Genomic DNA, 26,693 nt, shown 5'->3' on the forward strand with positions numbered 1-26,693 from the left:
ACCGGGGCCAGGCATGGTGGTGAGGTGAGTGGCCTTAAATCCCAGTAGAGACAGGTGGGTCTCAGAGTTCATTCAAGTGAGTTCTAGGCCAGCCAGGGCTATACAGAGAAACCCTGCCTGAAAACCAAAAATAAAATAAAGGAGGGAAGAGCTTGGTTTGCTGCTTTATTTGGTCCTAAACAATTTTTGTGACTGGAGTCTCGGGCACTGTCATCCATTCCTTTCTTCTTCTATTCTAGTTTTCCCTTTGTCTGTCTGTCTGTCCTGCTCAGCATTTCATTTAGTCTTCTTAGCACATGTAGGAGATGTTTTTATCCAAAGCCACCAGTGACTCAGTCTCTGCCAGCTGTCCTTGTGCCCCTTCCTCTACTGTCTGAGAATTACTCGCCCTAAAATGTAAATTGTTTTGAATTGTTGAAATCCTTGGAGATTGTGCTTCGATTCCTCTGGTCCTTTGTGTTTCTTCAGTGTTTGAAGTGTTGTCTTGTTGCTAGTGTTGATCACTTGTTTGGAAGAGCTTCCACTGGGTTAAGCACTCTAAAAGGGTTTAATGTTCCATTGTTTGAATTCACAATGGCAGACAAACCACTAACTTAGGGAGGTGTTTCTCAATCAGCAAATAACAGTACTGGAAAGAGTGGTATGAAGGGAACTTTTCATTTTGTTGCCTTTTCTTTCGTTTTCTTTTTTAATAATTTATTATTATTTTATGTGCATTGGTGTTTTCCCTCCATGTATGTCTGTGTGAGGGTGTCAGATCTTGGAGTTACAGACAGTTGTGAGCTGCCATGTGGGTTCTTGGAATAGAACCTGGGTCCAGTCAGTGCTCTTAAGTGCTGAGTGATCCCTCCAGCCCCTGTTGCCTTTTCAAAAGTGGGAAGTTGCTTTTTTTTTTTTTTTTTTTTTTTTTTTTTTTTTTTTGGTAATTTGAGACAGGGTCTCTTATAGTCCAGGCTAGCCCAGACTCATTAAGTAATCAAGACTGGCCTTGAATTCCTGCTTTTTGCCTTTACCCCGATTTTTAGGATTATAGGCCTGGGTAATCATGCCCAGTTAATGGGTTGCTAGGACAAGCATATGACCAGCTGTGCTACATCTCCAGCCCTGTTACTTTCACTTTAACGTTTGCCCAACTTTGTCTCGTACATTTTCTATTTTCTTTGCTTTTTCTTTTTGTGGTTTGAGAATTTGAAAGCAAACTCTAGCTGCTCTGCTACTTTACTGCTAAGCACTTCGCTGTACAGCTCACATAGCCGTGGTCCTCTCCACCCTGTAAACTTCACAGTAACTCCTTAGTGTTGCCTGGTGCTCAGTCTATAGTCGGACATTGCTGCTGCCTGCACGTGGTTGGTTTTTAAGTTGATTTGTTGATCATGATGCACAACAATGAACTGCCTTCTGATTGTTATATCTCTTAAGGTGTTAAAATAATTTCCCTTTAAGATTCTCTTCTGAAACTTCATACCATGCACGTGATTAAATAAAGAAAGTGAACCACACTTTCTGCCCCCAACCTGTAGGTTTTCCTTTATTTCCTACAGTGTCAGGGCAGTGCTGTTTTGTTTCATGGTAAGAATTCTCTGTGGACGGTATCCTGTGTTTCATACTAGGAGCCAGATGATATATATATATATATATATACCGTGTGCAAATGTGCACCTACAAGTATGTTATTAACTTTGATCCATAGGTCCAAGTGGGTCCTCAGTTTTCCCATCTGAAAACTGAGCTAGCATTCTACAAGGTTATGTCATGTTGCCCTGGAAAATGTATAAGTATTGCTGCCTATTCAGTTATTACTGGTTTTCCTTTAACTTTGCGGTAGAAAACACTGGCTGAAATACTAGAATTGCTGCTTCATTTTAAGAAGCACTTTCTGGTTAAGTACTCAAATTATATCTGGCGCTTCTTAAGAAACTTTGAGAATGAACCGTGATTCTGATACACTTCTGGCTATTTTAGCTGGTGCCTAGTAAAGCCAGTACTGTGTGTCTGAAGTCTTGAGGGTGGAGGGCGTTTGCAGGCTTGAGTAGTTCATGCAGCTCTACGGCTGAGCTATGTCTTTTTTTCAAGTGTATTTTTTATAAAATGCCATTGCTTTCCATTGCAGTGGAGTATTAAGTTTGAGTCTTTTATGCAATTGAAACTCTTTTCTTCTGTGAACTAGGTCAATGGAGAGAAGAGCGAAGGAGGTGCAGCAGCAGAGAGAGGTATGTGAGAGAGCTGTTCCTGTGAGTCTTTCCATTGGAATAGACTTCAGCTTGATACATACAGTGAGAGACTTCCTATACTCTCTAAGTTCTGTATTGATTTACTGAGGGGGTATTTTATATATAATTTTAGTCTGGCATGATTAAATGTGTCAATGTGCCGCTTTCTTATTTTGTTTTCTAAGCACAGTAGTTAGCCATAGCGTAGTGTTTGAGAGATGACCTGTCTGAAGCAGCCTCTCAATATATTTATTGAGTATGATACTTAGCATTGTACCTGAGTTTCCCTATATGTAAAGTGGGATTGTATTATTTTCTTTTCCTCTTACTTAAGGAAGGAAGGATTTATTTTGGCCTATGGTTCCAAGGTCACAGCAGGTCACTGCAGGGAAGTAAGCCCTGGCGTTAGGAGCTTGAGGCAGCAGTGCACGCTGCACAGTAGTCAGGAAGCAGAGGAAGTGAGTGCTAGCACTCGGTTCATTTCTCCTTTTCACCCAGACAGTACCTCAGCCATGGAGCCATGCCGCTTCAACTGATCTATAGAAATGAGACAGTTCCTCACCGATGAGGCTAGAAGTTGTCTCTAAGGTGATTTTAGATCCTGTCAGGCTTACAGCATTAACTGTCATTAACTGTCAAGGAATTAATAAGGAAACAGCTCGTAGTGAATTCAGCTGCATATATTGAACTTTGAGAACCCATAGTAAATTTAAGGGTCACTAGCTCTTATTTGTGACTGTAGGTTGTAAGAGTTAATTATTTAGCAGATGCCCTTATGCCCTGAAGAAGAAATCTTAACCTGTACTTTGCAGGTATCCACACACTGATGGTATTGATGATCTAGTAACAAGTATGTGGCCTGCTAATGTTACGTAGTTGATGTCATCTACTAGAGACATTTTTTTCTTTTTCAGAAAAGATATAAATTACACATAATTATATGTAACACCAAAGCAATTGTGTACTGATCACAGTTTTAAGAATAAACTGCATGTAGTGGAAGGTACCTTCCTAGAAGCTGTTGGTGGTCTTAAGATTGGTGTTCATCATCAGCGTAGCTCTCGGCAGCTGGAAGGTGATTAGCAAGCAGCCTTCTGTATCTAAAGTTCAGTGTGACGCTTCTTGATCTTTCATTTCAGGTGGTAAAGGTGACAGAAAAAATAACAACATAGTTTTGTTTGTTTTGCCAAATTGCATACCCCCATTTCAATTAATAAATAATTAGAAATCTAGACATTCAAACATTCCTCATAGCACCTCATCAGAGACCCAAAAAAGATTTAGAAAAGATCAATTAGAAAAGTATTCCACCAGCTGAGCCACATCACCGTCCTTGTGACTTTATTAATCGTGCATTTTGTGTATGAAGTATTTCTATCTTAATGAGGCATATATTTAATTTTTTTCCTTTGGGACTACTAGTAGAACTAATACCAGATACAGTTGGGACCTTGACATGAAGGTTTTTAATTGGGCAAAAGGAGTTGTGGTCGAATCAGACCCAGAGCCAAACACTGGTAGGCAGATACTATTCCATCGAGCTATATGTCCAGCCTGTGTGTAAACAAGACAATATGAATTATACTCAGTGTTCATGTAAAAGATAAAAAATGACTCTGGGACCATGAGTCTGATGCCAAAACTTGCTCTTCCGTATGTGCTGATGTGCCAGCACATAGAGCTGGACTCTTCACTTACTACTATGTCTCTCAATTCCAAGGAGCAGTCACAGCAAAGGAGCTATATACAATGATGATGGATAAAAACACAAGCCTGATTATAATGGATGCTCGGAAAATACAGGATTATCAGCATTCCTGTATCTTGGGCTCTCTCAGTGTTCCTGAAGAAGCTATCAGTCCAGGGTAGGTCATTGTGTGCTTAGATAATAATAGATAAAGTCTGCTGTGCTAACAGGATGGCCCTGAATGGTGCTCCCACTTGACCTCCCTGGTGTGTAAATGACTGTGTCCTTTGAGTCAACCTGACCGTCATCGCCATCACTATGTAAGCGGTGTGCTTATTACCATTGCGCTGTTCGTTTCCTTATAGAATGACAATGTGATTTTCTTACCTGTTTTATTTAGACTTGGCCTTTATATATTGGATATGATGGTGCTTTTTCCATTTATACAGGAACATGTGAATTTATTAAAATAAACTTAGTATAATTAAATTTAATTGATTATTAGGTTACATTTAAAATTAAATTATAGAATGGATAGAACAAATTATGAAAATAATGCATAAGAAACTTAAATTTGGGAAACACTTTTGATTCTGTTATTTCCAAACAAGTTCACTAAAATACTAAAGGTAAAGGAACTGTGTAGGCGAATAAGCGTCCCTGAGAACCTCTCAGTCCATGTGCTTCCATTCCATTCCATTGTAGGGCAGGCATCTTGATCTGTCTCTGTGAGGACAGCCAGGACGATAGTTCATATTGGTCCGCCTCCTCCTCTACACTTCCCAGTAGCCAACATTATAACTTAGGGACATATTTTTTTTTTTAATTTTTAATTTTTAGTCCAGAGCCATTTTGTTTTATTTATCAGTAAAAGTTTCACCAGTCCCACCCAGCTTCCCAGCATTGTCAGTTAAATACTAAAATGCCTACGAAATGCTGAGTGCTTTCTAGAATACTGGCTTGTTTGTTTGTTTGTTTGTTTTAACCAAGGGGATGGATCTGTGTTATTCAGTCACTATGTCATTCAGCAGTATTTTCTGAGCAGTACGCTGGGTTACTGTGGTTCTGAGTGCTGAGGTTAACCAGTGAACAAATACAAGTTGTTGCCTTTATGAAGCTTTTATTTAAACAGGCAGATAAAGACAAGAAAAATAATAAAAATTAAAATATATAGTATTCCTAATATTAGTGAGGTGTGATGGGTGGATGTGTATTGGTCTGTCTTTCTGTCTTGGAGTAGACCCTAAAGTTTAGTTTAAGGAAGACTCACAGAAACGTTCTTAACAAGTGTTCAATATGTGCACATTCTGAGGCCAGGAGTGGAGAGCAAACCGAGAGAAGACAGTGAGGATAGAGGTCCTAAGCAGGAGTACAGCAAAGGGGACAAGCCATTTGAGAAGAGAAGGATGAGGTGACAGGATTGCAGTCTGGGTAACAGGCCACGGTAAGGACCTGAGCTTTCGTACGAGCAAAAGAATAGCTGAACACTGTTGCTGTGTAGTTGAGAGCTGATGACAGGACCTAAGTAGGCATAGACTTGAGCTGTAACCAAATGCCAGGATGCAGTAATGTGGGGGAAGGTCTCCTGACTGGTACTGTTGGGAGGATTCAGTACAGCCTGAAGCACATGCTGTCTGGCACACCGTGAGGCTGCGTGCACTTGCCAACTAAGGTAATCTTGCTGTTTAGTTATTATGAGTATAGATAGACGTGAGCTCAAATATGAGTAATCTATCCAACGTGATTCTCCAGTTTAGATTTGGCTGAGAAGAGTGTCCAGGTGATTTCCTGTTTTGCTGTGCTCCCCCACCCCATATTTTTTTTAAGGAGTTAAAATTGAGTCTGTTTCTTTTACTGTCTTGTAATTACTAAAAGCACTAACATGCAGTGACGAAGGGATAGAGTATCTTTGACTAGTTAATATCTTAATATGGAACTTAACTTGAGAACGTTTGTCCTGGATGTAAGAGGATCATTTCTCAACTTTGCCTTAATACAAATGCTCATTTATTTCAGAGTCACTGCCAATTGGATTGAAGCAAAGCTTTCAGATGATTCTAAAGACACGTGGAAAAAAAGGGGGAGTGTGGACTATGTGGTCCTGCTGGACTGGTTTAGTTCAGCGAAAGATTTGCTGCTCGGGACCACGCTACGGAGTCTGAAAGATGCTCTTTTCAAGGTTGGGGCTCTCCTTGTTGCTGTAACTGCTGTTGTCTGATTGTTTGGAGCCTGGTTGTTTTGACTGGCTCTGTTAGACTTTTAAACCAACTGTACTGAAGTTGTGTTCAGTAGCCATCTTGGCGGTGAAATTTAATATTGAAAGTCATAATGTGTTCTAGAACCTGGATTCAGTCATTCTCTTTTTAGAAATTTTACTTAAGGGGGTGACCGCATGGATGCTTATCTTTGGTGTTTATTCCAGCATAGCAAGGGGTGATGGTTGGAAGTATTTAAATAATTCGTTAAATTCTGAAATATCTGTGCACAAACACACACAAACACACACACACACACACAGAAAGAGAGGGAGAGGGAGAGAGGAGGGTAATCATTTTTTTTTTTTTCCGGAGCTGGGGACCGAACCCAGGGCCTTGCGCTTGCTAGGCAAGCGCTCTACCACTGAGCCAAATCCCCAACCCCAGGGGGCGTAATCATTTTTGTTATTTTAGGCTGAGGGTGTGGGATGGGGCATGCTTTTTAATCCCAGCACTCGGGTGGAGGGCGAGGGTGGAGCAGAGGCAGGTGGCCAGGGGTATTGTACACAGAACCCTTATCTTAAAAACCCATTATTTTATAGAAACACATTTTGAAAAGTGTGTGTATATGCAGGAGGTAGGAATAAACCCCAGAATGTAGAAGTGCTATCAGGTCTAAGCACCCAGGGTTAGGTAGCCTTGTAATTATTTTTTTTTTTAAAGATTTATTCATTTATTATATATAAGTACACTGTAGCTGTCTTCAGATACACCAGAAGAGGGCATTGGATCTCTTTACAGATGGTTGTGAGCCACCATGTGGTTGCTGGGAATTGAACTCAGGACCTCTGGAAGAGCAGTCGGGTGCTCTTAACCGCTGAGCTATCTCTCCAGCCCCCTAATTATTTTATAACTTCTAAGATCATGGATTGTTTTTTGGTTCTTGAACCGGTTATATTGACATATATCTAATACCTTATTTAATGTTATGTTTTGAATTTATTTTGTTTTGTTTTCATTTTGCTCAGCAGGGAACAGTTCTACATTTGGGTTTGTTGTGATTTGTGGGTTTTACTGTCAAGAGACTGGTACCATCTTAAAAATATCTGTTCTTATTTTGTAGTGGGAAAGTAAAGCTGTCCTGCACCATGAGCCCTTGGTGCTGGAGGGCGGCTATGAGAACTGGCTCCTGTGCTATCCACAGTTCACAACAAATGCTAAGGTTACTCCACCCCCTCGGAGCAGGCCTGAAGAGGTGTCTGTCTCATGTATGTATGTATGCATGTATGTGAAATTTGTGTTTAAAATTGCTTCAGTACAGAATAAAACACTTATGTGTTCAGGGTAACCTTACTTGTATATACCTTTGTCCTATGAAATGCTAGTCTTCGGGCAAAACAACATTGACTGGGAGTTCATGTTCTTTAAGACAGTTGTGATTGCCATTTCACTCTATTAGTTATCACACAGCCTACATAGCATGTAAATACCGTGTGTGCAGTTCGCGGTTCTTAAAACACATGTACTGTTCTTTTGGCGGTTTTAGTGGATTTTACTTATCCCTCACTGGAAGAACCAGTTCCTTCCAAACTTCCTGCCCAGATGCCACCTCCTCCTTTAGAAGCAAATGAGAAGGCACAGTTGGTAACTGATCAAGATGGTAAACCGAGACCGTTAGTCCAGTCGGCTCTAGCCGGACCCAGTGTGGCTCCCAAAGCTGAAGCTTCACCCATAATTCAGCCAGTGCCTGCTACAAAGAATGTTCCACAGGTATTGTCTTGGTGTTTGTTTGTTTACTAACTTTATTCTTTTTTTTTTTTTTTTTTTTTTTTTTTCCGGAGCTGGGGACCGAACCCAGGGCCTTGCGCTTCCTAGGCAAGCGCTCTACCACTGAGCTAAATCCCCAACCCCTATTCTTTTCTTTTAATATCATATTGATACATGATACACAGAGTTTTATATATTGTCTATGATACCTTAGGAAACATCAGAAGGATTTGGATTTGTGCATTTTTATTTTCTTAAGATTTATTTTATTTTAATGTAAATGTACAGTACATTGTCTCTGTCTTCAGACACACCAGAAGAGGGCATCAGATCCATTACAGATGGTTATGAGCCTGTGGTTGCTGGGAATTGGATTCAGAACCTCTGGAAAAACAGTCAGTGCTCTTAACCACTGAGCCATCTCTCCAGCCCCAGGCACCCTTATTTTTACAAAAACCTTTTATAATAATTATCACTGTTGCCCTGGCTATGGTAGACTACTTACAAGACTTCAAAGCTAGCTGGTGGTCATTTCCCATAACCTGTAGCAACAGCTTGTGTTCTGAAGTAGCTGGAAGAGATCAGCTGGTGACATTGCTGTGATTTGACTGGCACAGCTGCCCTCAAGGGTCTGCCTCAGATGGCTTCCAGGACTCCGTGAGAATGACAAAGCTTGCAAGTGCTCACTCACTCTCACACATGTACACGTCACCTACACCACACTCAGAGTTTTAGTCCTCTCTGCATTACTTCTGGTGGCTACAGATGCTATGGGAGAGCTGCTGTGCTGACTGTTCAGAATAATGGTGAGAAACTCTCTGACATGCTGGCTACAGGAGCAGACTTCTGTAGACAAAGCACTGCCCTGTGGAGGGCAGGCCCATCACTGTGGAGGGCAGGCCCATCACTGTGGAGGACGGAGCCCATCTCTGTGGAGGACGGAGCCCATCACTGTGCAGAGTAGTTGCCTGCTTTTGCATATCAGAGAGTGAGATATCAGTATTCTGGTTTTAAAACATATTTTAGTTACATTTCTTTGGCGTTTGAAATATTAACAATAGTTATTGAAAACTTGCAAAGCTATTCAGATAAAAATTTAGAGCTTCTTGTTAAGTTTTTTTTGAAGAAACAGTAATAAAACTTACCTATGTAGTATTCAGAATGGATTTGTAGCATTTATTTTCCCTCAGGTATCATCCATTTGAAGTGAACGATGCTGATTTCTTTAGAGCTGTTGAAAGTCAGTATCTTTATCATTTTTAAGGTTATCTAATATTTCAGATTAAACTTGAACAAATTGAATAAATAAGTTTCCTTAAAATATAAATGTAAGACATTATAAAGAGAAGGTATAATGTTGTATATGTCTTCAAGTTAATTGAATTCTAATCCTTATGTATCCCAAGATGACTGAGAAATGTACAGTTTGTCCAGTGTATTTTGAGGTCCTTTGCATTCAATAATCTGAGAAGTAATTGAGGAAATTTCTATATGAAATGAAAGTTTGTAAATGTGGGTAAGATGGACTCCTGGAGTGACTAAGAAAGACCTGTGTAGAGCCCGGTCACAGAATAGTGCACCATTGCTCTACCAGCCCCCGTGGAGCAGAGCAGGAGAACTGAGCTTCTTCTCCTTGGAGAAGCAGCAGCTTTCTGAACTCTGAGTTCTTAGTGGAGTTTACAGATGCAGAGACCGGTGGAAAAGTGAGTGATTGAGGCCAGATAGCCCTTGACCTCCATAGTTGAGGGTCCGTGCTGGAGAGAGCACCATGACACCACATGCGACTGAAAGACAGACAGTGACAGAGACTTGGGTGGAATTTGAACTTTGTTCTGTAGGTATGAGGGACTGAAGAAGGAATTGTAAGTTTGAGATAGTGAAGTATTGTGCTTTTCAGATTGGGGAAGGGTGAGTGAGCCAGCAGACAGGGATAGAAGCTTTGGCTTTGGTTCCTGCTCCACTTGTAATGTTGGCTTTATCTCTACAGTGGTTCTCCCTACTTCATCCTCATTTGTAGAAAAGACAAGTGATTCTGTTTATTTGAGGGATTTCTTTGCTTATATGAAAAAGTAAGAAGGCAAAAAATAAAAGTGAAAAGAAAAAACAGTAACTTTGTTCTAATGTTAACATAAAATACCTTTAATAAGCATGCTGCATAAGTCATTATTAAGAAGTTCTCAGTTACATTCTCCTTTCTGTTTTGCACACACTATTTTCAAGAAATGTTAGGATTACGTCTCACAATATTGCTGGAGCAGCTAAAGCACCTCTCGGTGCTCACATTCTAGGTATATGGCAGCTTTCTTAATCAGACGTGGTGCTGGGGAGATGGCTCAGTCAGTAAAGAGCCTGTTGTGTAAGGATGAGGATCTGAGTTCAGGGCCCCAACAGCCACATGAAAGCCAAGTGTAGCATCACACACCTGGAATCCTGGAACCGGGGAGGCCAGAGTAAGGGAATCATGAGCCTGTTTCAGAAAGTAAGATGGGGGGCCAACAAGATGGCTCAGTAGTTAAAAATGACTTGAGTTTGAACCCTAGGACCTATGTGGTAGAAGGGGAGAACTGACTCCTGCAGGCTGTCTTCTCACTCTCCCTACCAAGTAAATACAATTAATAATAGCTTTAAAATGTATAACAGGGATAAGAATAAAGAAGTAGGGCTGGTGAGATGCTTTAGTGGGTACAGGCATTCATGCATGGGCCTGATGACCTGAGGTCAGCGTCAGTCACTGAACCCTGCAACGTGGGAGAAAAGGCCCAACTTCCGAGAGTTGTCTTTTGACCTCCACACTTGACTCTGCATTCACACTCACATGCGGTGTACACACACAAAATAAGTAAGTATGTTGGGGCTGGAGAGATGGCTCAGCGTTAAGAGTACTGGTTGCGCTTCCAGAGGACTTGAGTTCAATTCCCAACACCAACATGGCAGCTCACAACTGCCTATATATAATTCCAGTTCCAGGGGTCTGACACACTCACACAGACTCTTACACTCAGGCAAAACACCAATGCACATAAAATAAAAATAAATATTAAAAATAAAGGAAGAAAAATGTTTAAGTATTAAAGAATGAGTAGTAGACTGGCTATGATAAAGTTTATTTAATTCATTTACTCATTTTGTTTATAGGTCTATGTACTTAAGTATATGTATATGAATTACAACTTAAATATGAATGGCAATGTAAAATAGGATTTTATTAAACGAAAGAGAAACATGGTCAGATTTGTTTTACAATGGATGAGTGACAGGTTAAGGCTCTTGCCAAATAAACCCGGTGACTTGAATTCAATTCCTAGAAGGTGTTCCATAAAGGTGGGAGAAAATTATCTTTTAATTTTCACACTTATGCTGGGCACATCAGATATGTAGCTGGAAATGGTGGAGGCTTTTCTGGAGTTTTGGAGTTAGGCAGTAGGCTTCCTGGTAGTCTCAAAGCTGGTAAAGCTGAAAGGAATCTCATCAGGCAGCAGAAAGCTGTGGGAAGAACATGGCCTTGAACTGCCATGGTTTTATAGAGCTGTGTGGAGAGTGAGGGGACGCTCTGTATCGTGGGCATCATACATTCATCTTTGGCCATGCTGGATGTGAGGTATTGTGTGGCACTTCTGTGGAGATGGGGAGGGTAGATGGGTGTGTCAGTATGGAGCTTCAGACTCGTCTGTCCAGTCTTGGTTCTGTGGTCAATCATTAAGACATGTAACTCTTGTGAGCCCAGAACACATGATTGCAAACGGAAACTAAAGTAATACTCCTAAATTTTGCTGAAGCAAAATTTGTAGGTTTGGGGCCAACTTAGCCTATGTGTAAGAACTTGTCTCAAAAACAACACAAAAAGCAAATTTTGTTCTATTTGTGTTTCTCCAGGTTGATCGTACAAAAAAACCAGCAGTTAAGTTGCCTGAAGATCATAGAATGAAATCTGAAAGTACAGATCAGAGTGGAAGAGTTCTTTCTGACCGATCCACCAAGCCAGTATTTACCTCTCCAGCCACCATGCTAACAGATGAAGAAAAGGCTCGCATTCATGAAGAAACAGCCCTTCTTATGGAAAAGAATAGACAGGAGAAGGAACTGTGGGAAAGGCAGCAGAAGGAACAGAAAGAGAAGCTGAGAAGGGAGGAACAAGAGCGCAAAGCTGGAAAGACCCAGGATGCAGAAGAACGGGACTTCACTGAGAATCAGCACAAAGCAAAGGATGGACAAGAGAAGAGAGACAGCAAACAGACCAAGGCAGAAGACAGAGAGCCCCCAGCAGATGGGGCCCAGGACGCCACAGGAACGCAAAGACAAAGTAAGAGTGAACACGATGCTTCCGATGCTAAGGTATCTGTGGAAGGTAAAAGGTGTCCCATGTCAGAAGTGCAGAAGAGGCCAGCAGATGTGTCGTCTGCATCCTCCATGTCGGGAGAGCTGAGTGCAGGCAAGGTAGGTAAAACAAACAGTAAATGTGTATAAGATGATGACACAGGGATTAGGGGGATGTTTGCCCAGAAACCGGGAAAGGGAATAACACTCGAAATGTATATAAGAAATACTCAAGTTAATAATAATAATAATAATAATAATAATAATAATAATAATAATAAGGTTTTAGAGCTGGAGAGGTGGCTTAGAGGCTAAGAGCACTGACTGCTCTTGCAAAGGTCCTGAGTTCAATTCCCAGCAACCACATGGTGTCTCACAGCCATCTGTAATAGGTTCAGATATCCTCTTCTGATGTGTCTGAAGACAGCAACAGTGTACTCATATACATAAAATAAATAAATAAATCTTTTTTAAAAAAGGTTTTAGTTAATAAATAGACCTTGCATTTTGAGTAGTATGTAACGCCAGTAGAGTCTGAGAGCATAGTGAATACACATGAAAAATTAACGTTTTACACCGCATTGTAAACCAGCGCTTCACATTCTGTTGAGCTTTATTTCCTTCACTGACTCATTTTTCTCTTTAGGGGTATGAAATTCCCAGTGAGCTCAGTGTTAACCTTGGCAATAAAATACACCTTTCAGAGAGACTTCAAAGTTTTCTTTTTGTTTTTATTTTCAGTCTGATAGGTTTAATAATAGTTTAATTTAGGTATTTACATATTATAAAATTTACTTGTTTTTAACATGCAGTTAGTCAGTGACTTAAAAATTTACAGACTTGGGGCTGGGGATTTAGCTCAGTGGTAGAGCGCTTACCTAGGAAGCGCAAGGCCCTGGGTTCTGTCCCCAGCTCCGAAAAAAAAGAAAAAAGAAAAAAAAAATTTAGACTTTTTTTTTAATGTGTATGGATGTTTGCCTGAATGTATGTCAGTTCCTCTGAGGAGGGCAGAAGAGCACGTGTCTTGGGAACCCACATCCTCTGGAAGAGCAGCCTGTGCTCTTATCCTCTGAGCCATGTCTCCAGCCCCTTACCCAGCAGAGCTCCCATGTTCATGCTGTAGCATGTATTGGCAGCCTGTTTCTCCATGTGGCTAAGTATTATAGGCTCTGCACACACACACATGTCAGTTTGCATTGTTTAGACATTTGCATTGCTTTTTGGGAATTATTTTGAATAATGCTACTGTGAACATTTGTGTCTTTTTTCTTTTAAAGATTTATTTATTTAATGTATATGAGTACACCATCACTGTCTTCAGACACACCAGAAGAGGGCATTGGATCCCATTACAGATGGCTGTGAGTCACCATGTGGTTGCTGGGAATTGAACTCAGGACCTCTCAAAGAGCAAATCAACAGTGCTCTTAATCATTAAGCTATCTCTCCAGCCCTGTGTCTTTACTTTGAGTGGATACTTAGGACTGGAATCTTTCAACCCATTTTGTTAATAAACTTAAAAACTGAAAAACAAACAAACCAAAAATAAAAAGACTTCAAAGGAGCTTGGCACAGTGGCACATGCCTTTAATCCCAGCTTTCAGAAGGCACAGAGAGAGACAGGCAGGTCTCTTGAGTTTCAGGCCAGCCTGGTCTACAGAGCAAATTGTAGAACAGCCAGAGCTGCCATCTTCAAAAACAAACAAATGAAAAAACAGAACAGCAACAGTAAAAAAACTTAAAAACAAAAACCAAACAACAAAAAAACTTCCCAAAATGCTTTTTCAGTCAGCTGCCCACTTTACACCTGTCAAAGTATATCCACATCCTAGCCAAAACATTACAATGATTGTAAGATGCAGCTTGTAGTTTTAATGTACATTCCCTAATGACATTGCTCTCTTTTTTTTTTTTTTTTTCCTTTTTCTTTTTTTCGGAGCTGGGGACCGAACCCAGGGCCTTGCGCTTCCTAGGCAAGCGCTCTACCACTGAGCTAAATCCCCAACCCCTATTTATCTTTGCTCTTCGTTTTCTGAGATAGTCTCATAGAGCCCAGACTGACCTTGAACTCATGACTTTTTCCCCTTTACACCGCAAAAGCTGAGGTTGTAGGCAGTCGCTATTACACCCAGCTTATCTGTCTTTGACAAAATCGTAGCCAACTTTTAAATTAGACTGCCAGTTTTGACTGAGCTATAGGAATTTATAATATTCTGGCTAAGTCCCTTATTTGAAGTAAGATTTGTAAGTATTTTCTCCATGATGAGAAGTGTCTTTCATTTACTTAAGGAAGTGTTACAAACAGAAAAGCCTCTAAAGCTAGAAGCATCACCAGTCAGTGTGGGGGACTGATGCTTCAGCATGCTGCCCGGCATTACTTACATGTAGAGAACACTACATGATTTTTGTAAAAGGATACAGAAGAGACTGTGGTGGGAGGGAGGGCAAGGTGGCTTACACTACATCAGGAGATAACCATCTGACAGACTTATGTGGCTCCTTCTCTCACCAACCACTATGGAGAGCCTCCTCCCCACTCAGCACCAGGCTTCCGTGCATACTCATCTCCAGTGCTGCAAACACAGTGACTGCAGAAGTAACCATGTTGTTAAGGTTTTAGGAATCGCTGTTGAAGACAGAGAAGAGTCACACAGCTCTCAGCGAGTGCTCCAGAGTCTGTACCCTTTGAGTGTCTCCAGTCTCTGTGCAGGGGATAATTAACTAAGGATTACTCACTTGCCTTTGGATCTCTCCTAGCTAGCAGCTGCAGTCATAGTCCCTGCTTCCCTGGGCCTCTAGGCTTCCTTTGGAAAGTTCTAGAAGTGTTATTTCATTTTCCCTCTTACTTCTTATTCCTTTAACCCTTGATATAGTATACTTTGAGAAACACAAAACCACCTTCATCTTTGATGCTGCCTTTAAAAATATGAAGTGTGGGCTGGAGAGATGGCTCAGTGGTTAAGAGCACTGACTGCTCTTCCAGAGGTCCTGAGTTCAATTCACAGCACCCACATGGTGGCTTACACCATCTGTAATGGGGATCCAATGCTCTCTTCTGGTGCATCTAAAGACAGCTACAGTGTACTCATCTAAATAAAATAGATAAATAAATCTTAAAAAAAAATATGAAGTGTGGTCAGGAAACTTTTTTTTCCTGTGTAAGTACTTTAAGTTCATGAATGGAAATTTTTAACTGGAAAATCAGATTATTGTTTTTTAAACTAGGCTCAGCGAGAACCTTTGACAAGAGCAAGAAGTGAAGAAATGGGGAGAATTGTGCCAGGACTGCCTTTAGGCTGGGCCAAGGTAAACACTAGAATTCTATATTAAAATGCACCCTACTTTGTTTTAAAAAGGCATTTTCTAGTTGTCCGTCCACTTTGCTGGAGAATATAAACTCTTCCCCTGATTACTGTAGAGTGAGAGCTCCAGCCTCAGATGCTGGCTAACATATGAACACCCTGGCAATATAATTTTGAAATTGCATATTCTATTAAGGCAAACCTAAATTTCTTTGAAAGTTTGTAAAGTGATTATCACTTTTATTCAAGTTATTTTAGGCACTGCAGAATATAGAAGTTTGTGCTTAGCAAACTCAAGGCCCTAGCTGTAATCCTTAGCACACACGTTTTAACTCAGATGTAAATATTGCAATGGGGATGACACTTGAGTCACTTCTGTGCTTATATGATTCTCTTACCTTTTTGTTATTTTTCTTTTCCAAGTTTCTTGATCCAATCACTGGGACTTTTCGTTACTACCATTCACCCACAAACACGGTTCACATGTATCCGCCTGAGATGGCTCCTTCGTCTGTGCCTCCTTCCACCCCTCCCACTCACAAAGTCAAGCCCCAGATCCCTGCTGAGCGGGACAGGGAGCCATCCAAACTGAAGCGCTCCTACTCCTCACCAGACATCACTCAGGCCCTGCAGGAGGAGGAGAAGAGGAGGCCAGCAGTGACCCCGACAGTCAACCGGGAGAACAAGTAAGCACTCCCAATTCTAGGACCAAAACAGTGGCATCAGTTAAACCTATCTGAATGTCGTCACCTTGGAGGATTCTGATGTCATGATGGAAGCTTAATACATGAGAAGTTTAATTAGTGTTGATATAAAGTGTTGCATATATTGTTACAGCACTTTCCCAGTATCATGCCCAAGGCCTCCACTCATCTTTCATAGGTCACAATTTTTTTTGTAATTTTTAATTTTATTAAGGAAAGTGTGTGTGTGTGTGTACACATGTGTACTTGCACACACAATACTCTCATCTACTGTGTGGGTCCTGACGATTGGACTCAGGTAGCAGCCTTGGGAGGGAGTGCCTTTATTCAGTTGGTGCTGACCCAAGATGGTAATTTGTAGGATGGTTGAATTGGCGGTGTTACAGTACTCAGTTTCCAGCACTTGTTTCTCTCACCCAGTCATCTAGGAGCAAGTCTCCTCTTCCTATCTCTGCTCTCCGGGTGATCAGTGGGTTTAGGTTTCCCTAAGTAGCACATCATTTTCTTGCATTTTTGCCCCTAACTGATAGGAGTTTGGCAATTTTGGGGGATGGAGTGGAAATTCAAGTGGCCTTGGCCTCTGGGCTGGGGTCAGAAATATTGGGGTGGGGGGACTTACAGAAGTACTAAATACGAATAGGTGTTTGTCCTTGCCGTTGTTTTTAACACAGTACGACAGCTATTTACATCGTATCAGGAATTAATAATCAGAAGTGGTTTAAAGGAAACAGGAAGGGGTACACAAGTTAACACAGACACTGTAGCATTTTATCTCAGGCATGGAATATCCTTACTGCAGGGGCCTTGGATATTGGAGTTTGGAGTATATATAAATAACTGATGGGGTGTTCTTTTCATGTATTATATATCATTTGTTAATTACTAAGGGTTTTCAATTTATCTTTTCTAGCACATCCCAAGGAAGTAATCGGTCCCCTCCCTAAGAATTCACCTTACGAGGGAGAGACCTATTTGAAAGAGTTTTTGGAATTAGTACAGTTCAGATATTAGAAATCCTTATAATGTTATTAACGCTCATTAATTAGGCAGGGTTTTGAAGCTGTCTCATTAACAGCTTATGTATCTTCTGTAAAAGATACATGAACAGAGAAAGAGCACGTAGAGAAAACTGGGATGTGTGCTGTTTTTTATATTCCCCTCCAGAGGTAGGGAACACTTAGTGGGGATCAGGAAGAGAGTGTTCACTGGTTCACTGGTCAGGGAACCTTTAGCCCAGACGTGCCCAGCAGATGCCTCCATGCTGTCCCCCATGACTTTAAATTTTAGTTCATTTAAATGTGGCCATCCTCTGAGACCTGGTGGAATATTACAGGCATAGTTAGGTAGTAGTACCCAGATAACCTTTGCCTCATTTGAGACCCATTCTATGGTTAGTATATTCTTTTATTTATGTATATTTTATTTGCAAGGGTATAAATATCTGGTTCTTTATTTTTTTTAATATTTAATACCTACTACAGTATAAATGCTGTGCATATATAGTGTTGAGGAAATGTTACAAGAAAAATCTCTGTACACACCCCACCCCACTCCAAACTCCCAGCCCCGCTCCCTTCTGCCTCTAGGAATCTATCCATGTCTCATGTTCTTTCCCTCCCTCTCCCCCCTCATTTTTTTATTTTTTTATTTTTTTTTCCTGATAGATGGGTTTCTTTCTACTCAACCTAATGCCACTTAAATACACTATTTGATATTTAGCAGCTGAGATCTACATATGAGAGAACACTACATATTACCCTTTTAGAGTCAATGTATAATTTATAATTATACATGATTTTATCATATTTAATTCTCTAACATTCTGGTTGAGTTAGAGTATTTCATGATGCTAATGTCTCTGGGCCACTTGGAGAAGTTTGAAAGAGGCTTTTCCCATTGGGCAGTAGCTGAGTCTGTGGAAGCTAGAGGACCTGTCTCAGGCCACCTCTAGAGCCAAGACCTCATAGGAGAGGTGGTAGGCATGCGTTTCATGGGAGGATCCTGGGTCACAGTCAGTTAACCTAGTTGCTAAATGTCTTAGAGAACACAGCAGTTTAGCCTGTGGATTGTGGACAAGATTTGATGTGGTACAGCTGCTCCAGCTGTCTGCATCTTCAGTGTGCACTCAGCGTGAGATGCTCTGCATAAGGCATCTTGTTCTTCTTCCTTAGGCCGCCGTGTTACCCTAAAGCTGAGATCTCGAGGCTTTCTGCTTCTCAGATTCGGAACCTCAATCCCGTTTTTGGAGGATCTGGACCAGCTCTTACTGGACTTCGTAATTTGGGAAATACTTGTTACATGAACTCAATATTACAGTGCCTGTGCAATGCTCCACATTTGGCTGATTATTTCAACCGAAACTGCTACCAGGACGATATCAACAGGTAAGGGGACTTAGCCCTGCTGCAGTACACCAGTGCGAAGGATGTTTAGTCTTACTCTTGTTGTAGCATGCGAGATAGGTAATCACTTTTGTTTTATATAAAAGAATTTTGATTTTTAAAAATGTGTGTATCTTAAGTGTGGCTCTGTACAAACTAGAGCAGACACGTGAAGGTCAGAGGGCAGCTTGCAGGAGTTAGTGCTCCAGTGTGGACTCCAGGATTATGTCGTGTTGTCAGCTCGAATGGCGAACACTTTACCTGCTGAGCTTCTTTTCCATAGTTGTAGAGATTGAGTGTTCATTGGGTCCTTTTCAGCAGACCCAACCCCAAAGCCTTGCAAGGCATGGCCTCGTCAGGTCCTTTTCAGTTTGGTTTTTTCATTGTGTCTTTAGGAGTATGTACATATGTGAGGATAGCAGCTTGAGGGCTCCAGAGAGAGTATCAGATCCCCAGAGCTGGAGTTATGGACAATCGTGAGCCACCATCTGGGTGCCAGGAATCAAACTTGGGTATTCTCCAAGAGAAACAATTCCTCCTAACTAACACGGAGCCATCTCTTCAGCCCCTTAAGGGCTTGTTCCTAGTCTATGTGCAATACCCAAATTTTGAAGGGACGTATTCAGTTGTTACTCAGCTTCAGAGGAGGGGAATTAGCAAAAGAGAACTTATCTTCATCTGTCAGAATACGGGGTAGTTACCCCACTTCTGGTCATAAGGACAAAGAAAATGGCAGACACACTGTCAGGGTTACAGCTTCCGTCTTTGACTGCAGCCTGTTGATGTGCGTGAGGAGCAGGGTTTGCAACCAGGATAAGAAAATGAGTTGGAGGACCACAGCAAAGTCAGGTTCAGATGTGTTTGGTTCAAGCCTGCAGGTGAGTGATTCCTTTGTGTGTTGTGTGTGGTTTTGTGCTGACATCAAGACCCCACTATAACTTAAGTTTTGTTCCTTTATTTTCCGTAACTTTACTCGCACAGGTCAAATTTGTTGGGGCATAAAGGTGAAGTGGCAGAAGAATTTGGTATAATCATGAAGGCACTGTGGACAGGACAGTATAGATACATCAGTCCAAAAGACTTTAAAGTCACCATTGGTAAGATTAATGACCAGTTTGCAGGATCCAGCCAGCAAGATTCACAAGAGCTGCTGCTTTTCCTCATGGATGGCCTCCACGAGGATCTAAATAAGGTAAGAGTGGGGTCTCCGCAGCTTCACTCACTTCTGTCTTCACAGCAGTTTACATGCCTGCTCACCAGTGTTCCTTACTCAGATACAGTGACTGTAGTAAGTGTGGCCTGTGCCGTGCGCGCGCGCGCGTGTGTGTGTGTGTGTGTGTGTGTGTGTTCTGTGTGCTGGTCCTGTGTGCAAATGTGTGTACTGTGTGGAATCTGCTGAGCTCCCCAGAATAAAATTGAATGTTTACATTTATTTAATAGAATGAGACATGTTGGGACTGGAATCTTAGACTCAACATAAAATTATTTTTATTTTCCATATATACATGTCCTGAAGTGAATTTTTACAGTATTTTTGAATACCTATTTTTTAATGATTTTTTTTTTCTCATGGAGTACAATTTTCCACTTGTGGCAGCATGCCATGTTTGAGACTCTCAGATTAGGAATGTGCACCATGGATTTGAAAAGTAGTGTGGTTATTCACTCAAGTACTAATAAGAAGTATTACACAGTTAACAGATAGTAAAATAGCTATTGGAGGTGCTCTTGTGACTCTGCTTATGAAAGCCAAGTCATGGTTTTATTAAGTATAGTCTAACATCTTTGTTTGTTTATTATCTATAAGTACACTGTACAGACACACCAGAACAGGGCATCAGATCCCATTACAGATGGTTGTGAGCCACCATGTGGTTGCTGGGAATTGAACTCATGACCTCTGGAAGAGCAGTCGGGTGCTCTTAACCGCTGAGCCATCTCTCCAGCCCATGTTCAGTTTTATTAAGCCTGTCTACTCTCCTTGCTCTCCTCCCACTCCCGGCTAGTTCCCTTCCTCCTTCATAGTTTTTGTCTTGTAATCAATGACTTAATGGTACTCGCAGAAGCATGATCGAGGTTTGTTTACTGGAACACGTGCACCTTGTCAGTGGTATGTCACTGAAGAAAATATCTGTCCTTCATCAGTCATTAACTATGGGGAGGTGTGGGGACCATGAGCCCCTTTCCCTTCCATGGTGCTGTCCAGTCTTGCTCAGTTCTGGTATGTGTCATTACAGCTGCTGCGAGTTTTAAATCTAAGCAGTTGTGTTATGCATACCTCTCTCCCCTGCCCTTCCTTCTACCCTTCCTCTGTGAGCCTTAGAGGGTGACATATGTTCCATCTATGGCTGGGCTTTCAGCAGTCATTTGTTCTCAGTGCCTTGGCCAGTTAGAGTCTCTACAGTGTAAAAACAGCTTCACTCTTGAAACAGAACTGAGCCTCTTTGACTCAGAGCCACTCTGCAGACTACTCAGGGTTGTCTACAGTCTGCAGTCTTACACACTTTAAATAAAAATATGTCCAGAAGCTGTTATAAAGGCCTGGTAGGATGACCTATGCTTTTAATCCCAGCATTTGGGAGGCAGAAGCAGGTGGATCTCTGAGTTCAAAGCCAGCCTGTCTGCATAATGAGTTCTAGGACAGCCAGGGCTACATAATGAGACCCTGTCTCCAAACAAAATAAGGAGGGGGTAAGAGAAGAAATTCAAGCCACATCCTTTCAGTAAAGTGGGTTTGGGGTAGAATTAATTTTTTTTTGTAGTATTTACTAGGCTCAGAGCTCCTCAGTGTGGCTAAATGTATAAGATATTTAGTATCAAATTCACGTTTAACTGTCAGCTGTACCCTTAGATACTAACAGAATTTAATTGTCCTCACCCCTAGGCTGACAATCGGAAGAGGCATAAGGAAGAGAACAATGACCACCTCGATGACTTTAAAGCGGCAGAACATGCCTGGCAGAAGCACAAGCAGCTCAATGAGTCCATTATTGTCGCACTCTTTCAGGGTCAGTTCAAATCCACAGTGCAGTGCCTCACCTGTCACAAGAAGTCTCGGACATTCGAGGCTTTCATGTATTTGTCTTTGCCACTAGCATCCACAAGTAAATGTACTTTACAGGTAAGCTGAAGAGAAAATGTGTTATTAAAATGTTATTTCTGGGGGTTGGGGATTTAGCTCAGTGGTAGAGCGCTTGCCTAGCAAGCACAAGGCCCTGGGTTCGGACCCCAGCTCAAAAAAAAAAAGTTATTTCTGTGTGCATAGAAGTGTGCTTCATCCTGACAGAAAAGTAGGTGAGCTACCCCACTACCCCTTGTGGGGTTTTGTTACTGTTTTTATGTTTGCATGTTTTGCCCGCATGTTTGTATACCAGCTGCATGCAGTACCCACAGAAGCCAGAAGAGGGCATCAGATTCTCTGGAGCTACAGTTGGTGGGTGCAAACCGTCATGTGGGTGCTGGGAATTGAACCCAAGTGCTGTCGACTGCTGAGCCATCTCTCCAGCCTATAGCCCTTGAGTTGAAATGCATCCTGCCATGTAGTTCAGACTAGCTAGGACTCAACAGCGCTGGGGGGGTATAGGCTTATGTCAACTAGAAGTTGGTTGTAAGGGCTGAACCCAGAGCGCTGTGCATGCTGGATAAACATCTCACCACACAGCCAAACTAAAAAGCTTGTATTTTAAAGATGTTTTGAAAGCTAATTTAGGAATTAAATTTGATGTTAATGCAGATCTAGTTTTTCCATCTACTTCCTTGGGATCAGACATGTTGGTTTGCATGTGACAGCAGTGTAACTAATGTAGTAGCCTGTGTTAATACCCTCAGTCTTTACTTCCTCCAGTTTAAGTCTACTGTAATCCACCAGACTCAGGACAGAGGTCTGTGTGCTGTGCTCCCCTCCGCACCCCTTCCCTATTCCTCACTGCACCTTGCATCACATTGTTTGCCTCCGTCTTATCGCAGACACTTGTCCACCTTATTGAGGTGCCCTTCGTGTCTCCTCGTTCTTCCAGAAGAGGCCTCCTTAAGGCACTCCATTAGGAAGGGAATCACTGAGTAGTTGTGCTTTTTTCTCCCCACCAGGACTGCCTTAGATTATTTTCCAAAGAAGAAAAGCTTACAGATAACAACAGATTTTACTGCAGCCATTGCCGAGCTCGGCGGGATTCTCTAAAGAAAATAGAAATCTGGAAATTGCCTCCTGTGCTGTTAGTACACCTGAAACGGTAAGGTCTCTGCCTGTGCAGTAGCATTTGATAGAGGAACTGTAATGTCTACATAATTTGCACATACTGTCTCTTAAAGGAAACCTAAGGAATGTTCTCTAGCAAAAAAAGAAAGGCAGAGAGACAGGACAGCAGAATAACTACACTTACTTATGTGCATTCTATGCAGTTCTATTGCCTTACAAAAAATGGAACAAAAAATTAATGGAAATAATGGAATTTCAGATAACATAGTTTTAAATCACATCTAGGGAAAAATGTTACACACTGCAATTCTAACACAGATGAGTGGCTAACACTTAACATTCTAGAAAGAGGAGTCACTGGTTAGGAGAACGGACTTCCTGCAGAGGACCCAGGTTCCATTCCCAGCACCCACATGGCAGCTCCCAACTGCCTGAAATCCAGCTCCAGCAGATCTAGTGCCCTCTTCTGTCGTCTGTGAGCGCCAGACATGTGTGGAGCACAGATGCACATGCAGGCGAAGTATCCGGACACATCAAATGATACAGTCGTTTTTAACTGACATTCAAAGTATAAACTATAGCAACATTATGTGAAACACGGCGGCCATACCTATGAATTCAAGCTCTTGAGAAGTGGAAGCAGGATGATCAAGACTTTAAGACCAGGCCTGGAGAGATGGCTCAGCGGATAAGTGTGCCGACTGCTCTTCCAGAGGTCCTGAGTTCAAATCCCAGCAACCACATGGTGGTCACAACCATCTGTAATGAGATCTGATGCCCTCTTCTGGTGTGCCTTCAGACAGCTACAGTGTACTTACATATAATAAATAAATCTTTAAAAAAGAAAAGACTTTAAGACCAGTGTGGGCTTCATGAGACCCGGTGTCAAAAAGGTTAAAATGTAAAGTCATATTTTTAAAAAGCGGTGTGTGAGTTCAGGGCATGTGTGCCTTAGCTCCTGTATGACAGTCAGAGGGCAGCTCTTGGAAGTCAGCTTTCTCATGTCACCTACTGAGATCTAGAAATTGAACTCAGGTCATCGGGGCTGCGCTCAGCTGTTTGAGTCTGCTGAGCCCTCTCACCAGCCCACAATACATCTTTTAAGTGGGGGAAAAATAATGCATAATTTTAAAGTAACTGACTTTAAGATAAAAATATTTAAATATTGCCTGTGCTAAATCCAAGCATTGTCTCCAAATTCTGTCTTAGTTAGGGTTTCACTGCTGTGAACAGACACTATGACCATGACAACTTTTATAAGGACAACATTTAATTGCGGTTGACTTACAGGTTCAGAGGTTCAGTCCATTCTCCTCATGGCGAGAAGCACCAAGTGGAGGACAGGGTCCCACACAGCAGACAGCACAGCAGTGAGAGCTGCAGCGCGCTCTATTCTCACTCCTCAGTAAATCCATGTGGGAAGTTAGATGTTACACATAGATGTATACCTCAGGCCAGTTGTGACTCTGTCTTCCCTGGACTCCCTTAATGCTGATATTATGGGTGCACCACCACACCCAGCCTGAATTAGCTTCAAAAAAACAAACAAACAAACAAAAACCTAAAGTTTCATCTTTGTTGAGAACTATAGTTTTGTTTTGGGTTACTGGAGATTCATAGCCAACTGCGTGTATCAGTTTTAACACTGAATGTTCAGTTTTCTAGTTTAGTCTTGACAAAGTTGGCCTCACTTTGAGCTCTGTGATGACGTAAATGGCAGTATAGCTTTCAAGCAGAGGTTTGTTCTGTTAAAAGTTGTAGTTAGTAAAACATTATCCCTGGAAGCGCTAAAGCAATGGTATAGATAGTTTAGTCTCTGAGAAGCAGTTCATCACTGAACTGTTTTGGTCTGCATGATGCCTGGGTTTAACCCTTAACACTGTAAATAATAATAGAGCTTGCATTTTGGTGTGTTGCTCTGTAACCTACATCTCCTTCTTTGTAAAATAAAATGAAACATGTCGGGGTTGGAGAGATGACTCAGCGGTTAAGAGCACTGACTGCTCTTCCAGAGTTCATATCCCAGCAACCACATGGTGGCTCAGAACCATCTGTAATGGAATCCAGTACCCTCTTCTGCTTTGTCTGAAGACAGCAACTTACTCATGTACATACATACATACATACATACATACATACATACATACATACATACATACATCTCTTTTAAAAATGAAACATATCTTCCCATTACTAAAACAGGACTTACTAAACAATTTTGTCATGTGTATCGCTGTGAGTGCAGGCAGACTTGTCATGCCACACACATGGAGGACAGCTTTCCAGAGTCCCCTCTCTCTTTCCACTCTTACATGGGTGGGCAGCATTGGCACAGCAAGGACTTTGCCCTCTGAGCGTCTTACTGGCCCTCAGATTTAAAGTGAACTTTAAGAGCTTCCTAAAATCCATGCTAAATAGTGAGATATCATCTTTGTCTTTCTCTGTCAGCCTAATTCCTGTGATGTTTGTCCTGCAGATTCTCCTATGACGGCAGGTGGAAGCAGAAACTGCAAACGTCCGTGGATTTCCCATTAGAAAATCTTGACCTGTCACAGTATGTTATTGGCCCAAAAAGCAGTTTGAAGAAATATAACTTGTTTTCTGTTTCAGTAAGTATCGTGTCGAACTGAAGGCATTTTTAAAGCAAACTAGTAAGATAGGAGGCTCCACATGTGCCTGTGTCACAGAAGAGTGAGATAGCCAAAACTGGAAATAACCAAGACATTTTTTCATGCTAAGGAATAACTGAGTTTGTTTTGTCTCACTCGGCACAGAACCACTACGGCGGGCTCGATGGAGGCCACTACACGGCCTATTGTAAAAACGCGGCGAGGCAGCGCTGGTTTAAGTTTGATGACCACGAGGTTTCGGACATCTCCGTGTCTTCTGTGAGGTCGTCAGCAGCTTATATCCTGTTTTACACCTCCCTGGGGCCACGCGTGACTGAGGCAGCCACATAACAAGGCGTAGGGTATGGGGTGACATTTCTACATTGCAGCAGCACATCTAATGCTTAGAGATCATGGCTCGCTGCAGCCGCTATGCAGAGGAGCCCAGAACACTGGGGGCTGTGCTACTAGCACCATAGAATTCAGGTCAGTGCTGTTTATCAAAAAAGAAAGAAAAAACCCTGACATTTAACAACTATCATAGTGCACATTCCTTACAGGAATCATTTATTTCAAAACAACTTTTTGAGTCTGCCCCAAAGTTAAATAATTCATTAGCCAGACATTTATTATTCTATTGGTACCAAACCATTGTAACCTCCATTTTCCTATCCACTGCTCTAGCCTCTTCCTACTTCTGTCCCAGCTCGACCCACTGAACTCTCTAGAATGGCCTAACCCAGATAGGAATGTATGTGTACATATTTACTGCACTGCTGCACATCAGACCACTGTACATACTTAACAGATCCTCTGTGGACGCCTAGAAAGCATCCGTCCTTTTTCTTCCCACCTCTTCTAGGTAGCTGCAATGCTTCCTTAGGGAAATGACAGGGCAAAATTATTTTTCTGTTGGCTTCCGGCTGTATTTGTGCACTAAATCTTTATTCTAAAAAATGGAAACTTTAATTTTTTAAAAATAATTCATTTACATCTACATTAAAATCTTAACGAGGAAAACTCATTTGAAACCTTGTACATGCTTTGTCTTTTTTTTTTTTTTTCCTAAGTGTTTTAAGACAGGGTCTCACTGTGTGTCATATCCTGGCTGTCCTGGAGCTCACAGATCCACCTGCCTCTTGCTGCTTGTGTGCTTTTCTACACACTATTCCACACTCACTCTGGGTTTAGTTACTTATTCTGCAAATTAGGACTTAATTCCACTCTCTCCACATGTGGTATTCAGATCTCGAGAGCTGGAAATCAGTTAAGTAATCCCAGCTGCCTGTCACGATTCTGTGGAAGAGTCAGGGAGGAGTCCTGAGTCAC

The 26,693-nt window shown here is 41.6% G+C and overlaps 1 protein-coding gene and 1 long non-coding RNA gene across 4 annotated transcripts in view; one reads left to right on the forward strand and one right to left on the reverse strand.

The window, feature by feature from the left end:
- Usp8 (ubiquitin specific peptidase 8) overlaps window positions 1-26,395 on the forward strand; it is a 49,209-nt gene extending 22,814 nt beyond the window's left edge. The window contains exons 6-19 of one of the 3 annotated variants that reach the window (XM_006234916.5): window positions 2,168-2,210; window positions 3,931-4,075; window positions 5,914-6,076; window positions 7,216-7,360; window positions 7,639-7,862; window positions 11,733-12,293; window positions 15,399-15,479; window positions 15,899-16,161; window positions 18,351-18,563; window positions 19,542-19,752; window positions 21,445-21,681; window positions 22,647-22,789; window positions 25,232-25,364; window positions 25,530-26,395. In XM_006234916.5, coding sequence (XP_006234978.1) covers window positions 2,168-2,210; window positions 3,931-4,075; window positions 5,914-6,076; window positions 7,216-7,360; window positions 7,639-7,862; window positions 11,733-12,293; window positions 15,399-15,479; window positions 15,899-16,161; window positions 18,351-18,563; window positions 19,542-19,752; window positions 21,445-21,681; window positions 22,647-22,789; window positions 25,232-25,364; window positions 25,530-25,715 — 2,748 coding nt within the window. In that variant the 3' untranslated portion in view covers window positions 25,716-26,395. The other 2 variants (NM_001106502.1, XM_063283328.1) reach the window with 2 other exon arrangements.
- Window positions 882-9,151, reverse strand: LOC134486144 (uncharacterized). Its single transcript, XR_010064881.1, has 2 exons — window positions 9,005-9,151; window positions 882-3,337 (listed from the first exon to the last, which is right to left on the reverse strand). It is a non-coding gene; the product is annotated as an uncharacterized LOC134486144 (long non-coding RNA).
- Window positions 26,396-26,693: the final 298 nt, after the last annotated feature.

This window comes from Rattus norvegicus, chromosome 3, assembly GCF_036323735.1.
Source record: "Rattus norvegicus strain BN/NHsdMcwi chromosome 3, GRCr8, whole genome shotgun sequence".
Taxonomy (NCBI): domain Eukaryota; kingdom Metazoa; phylum Chordata; class Mammalia; order Rodentia; family Muridae; genus Rattus; species Rattus norvegicus.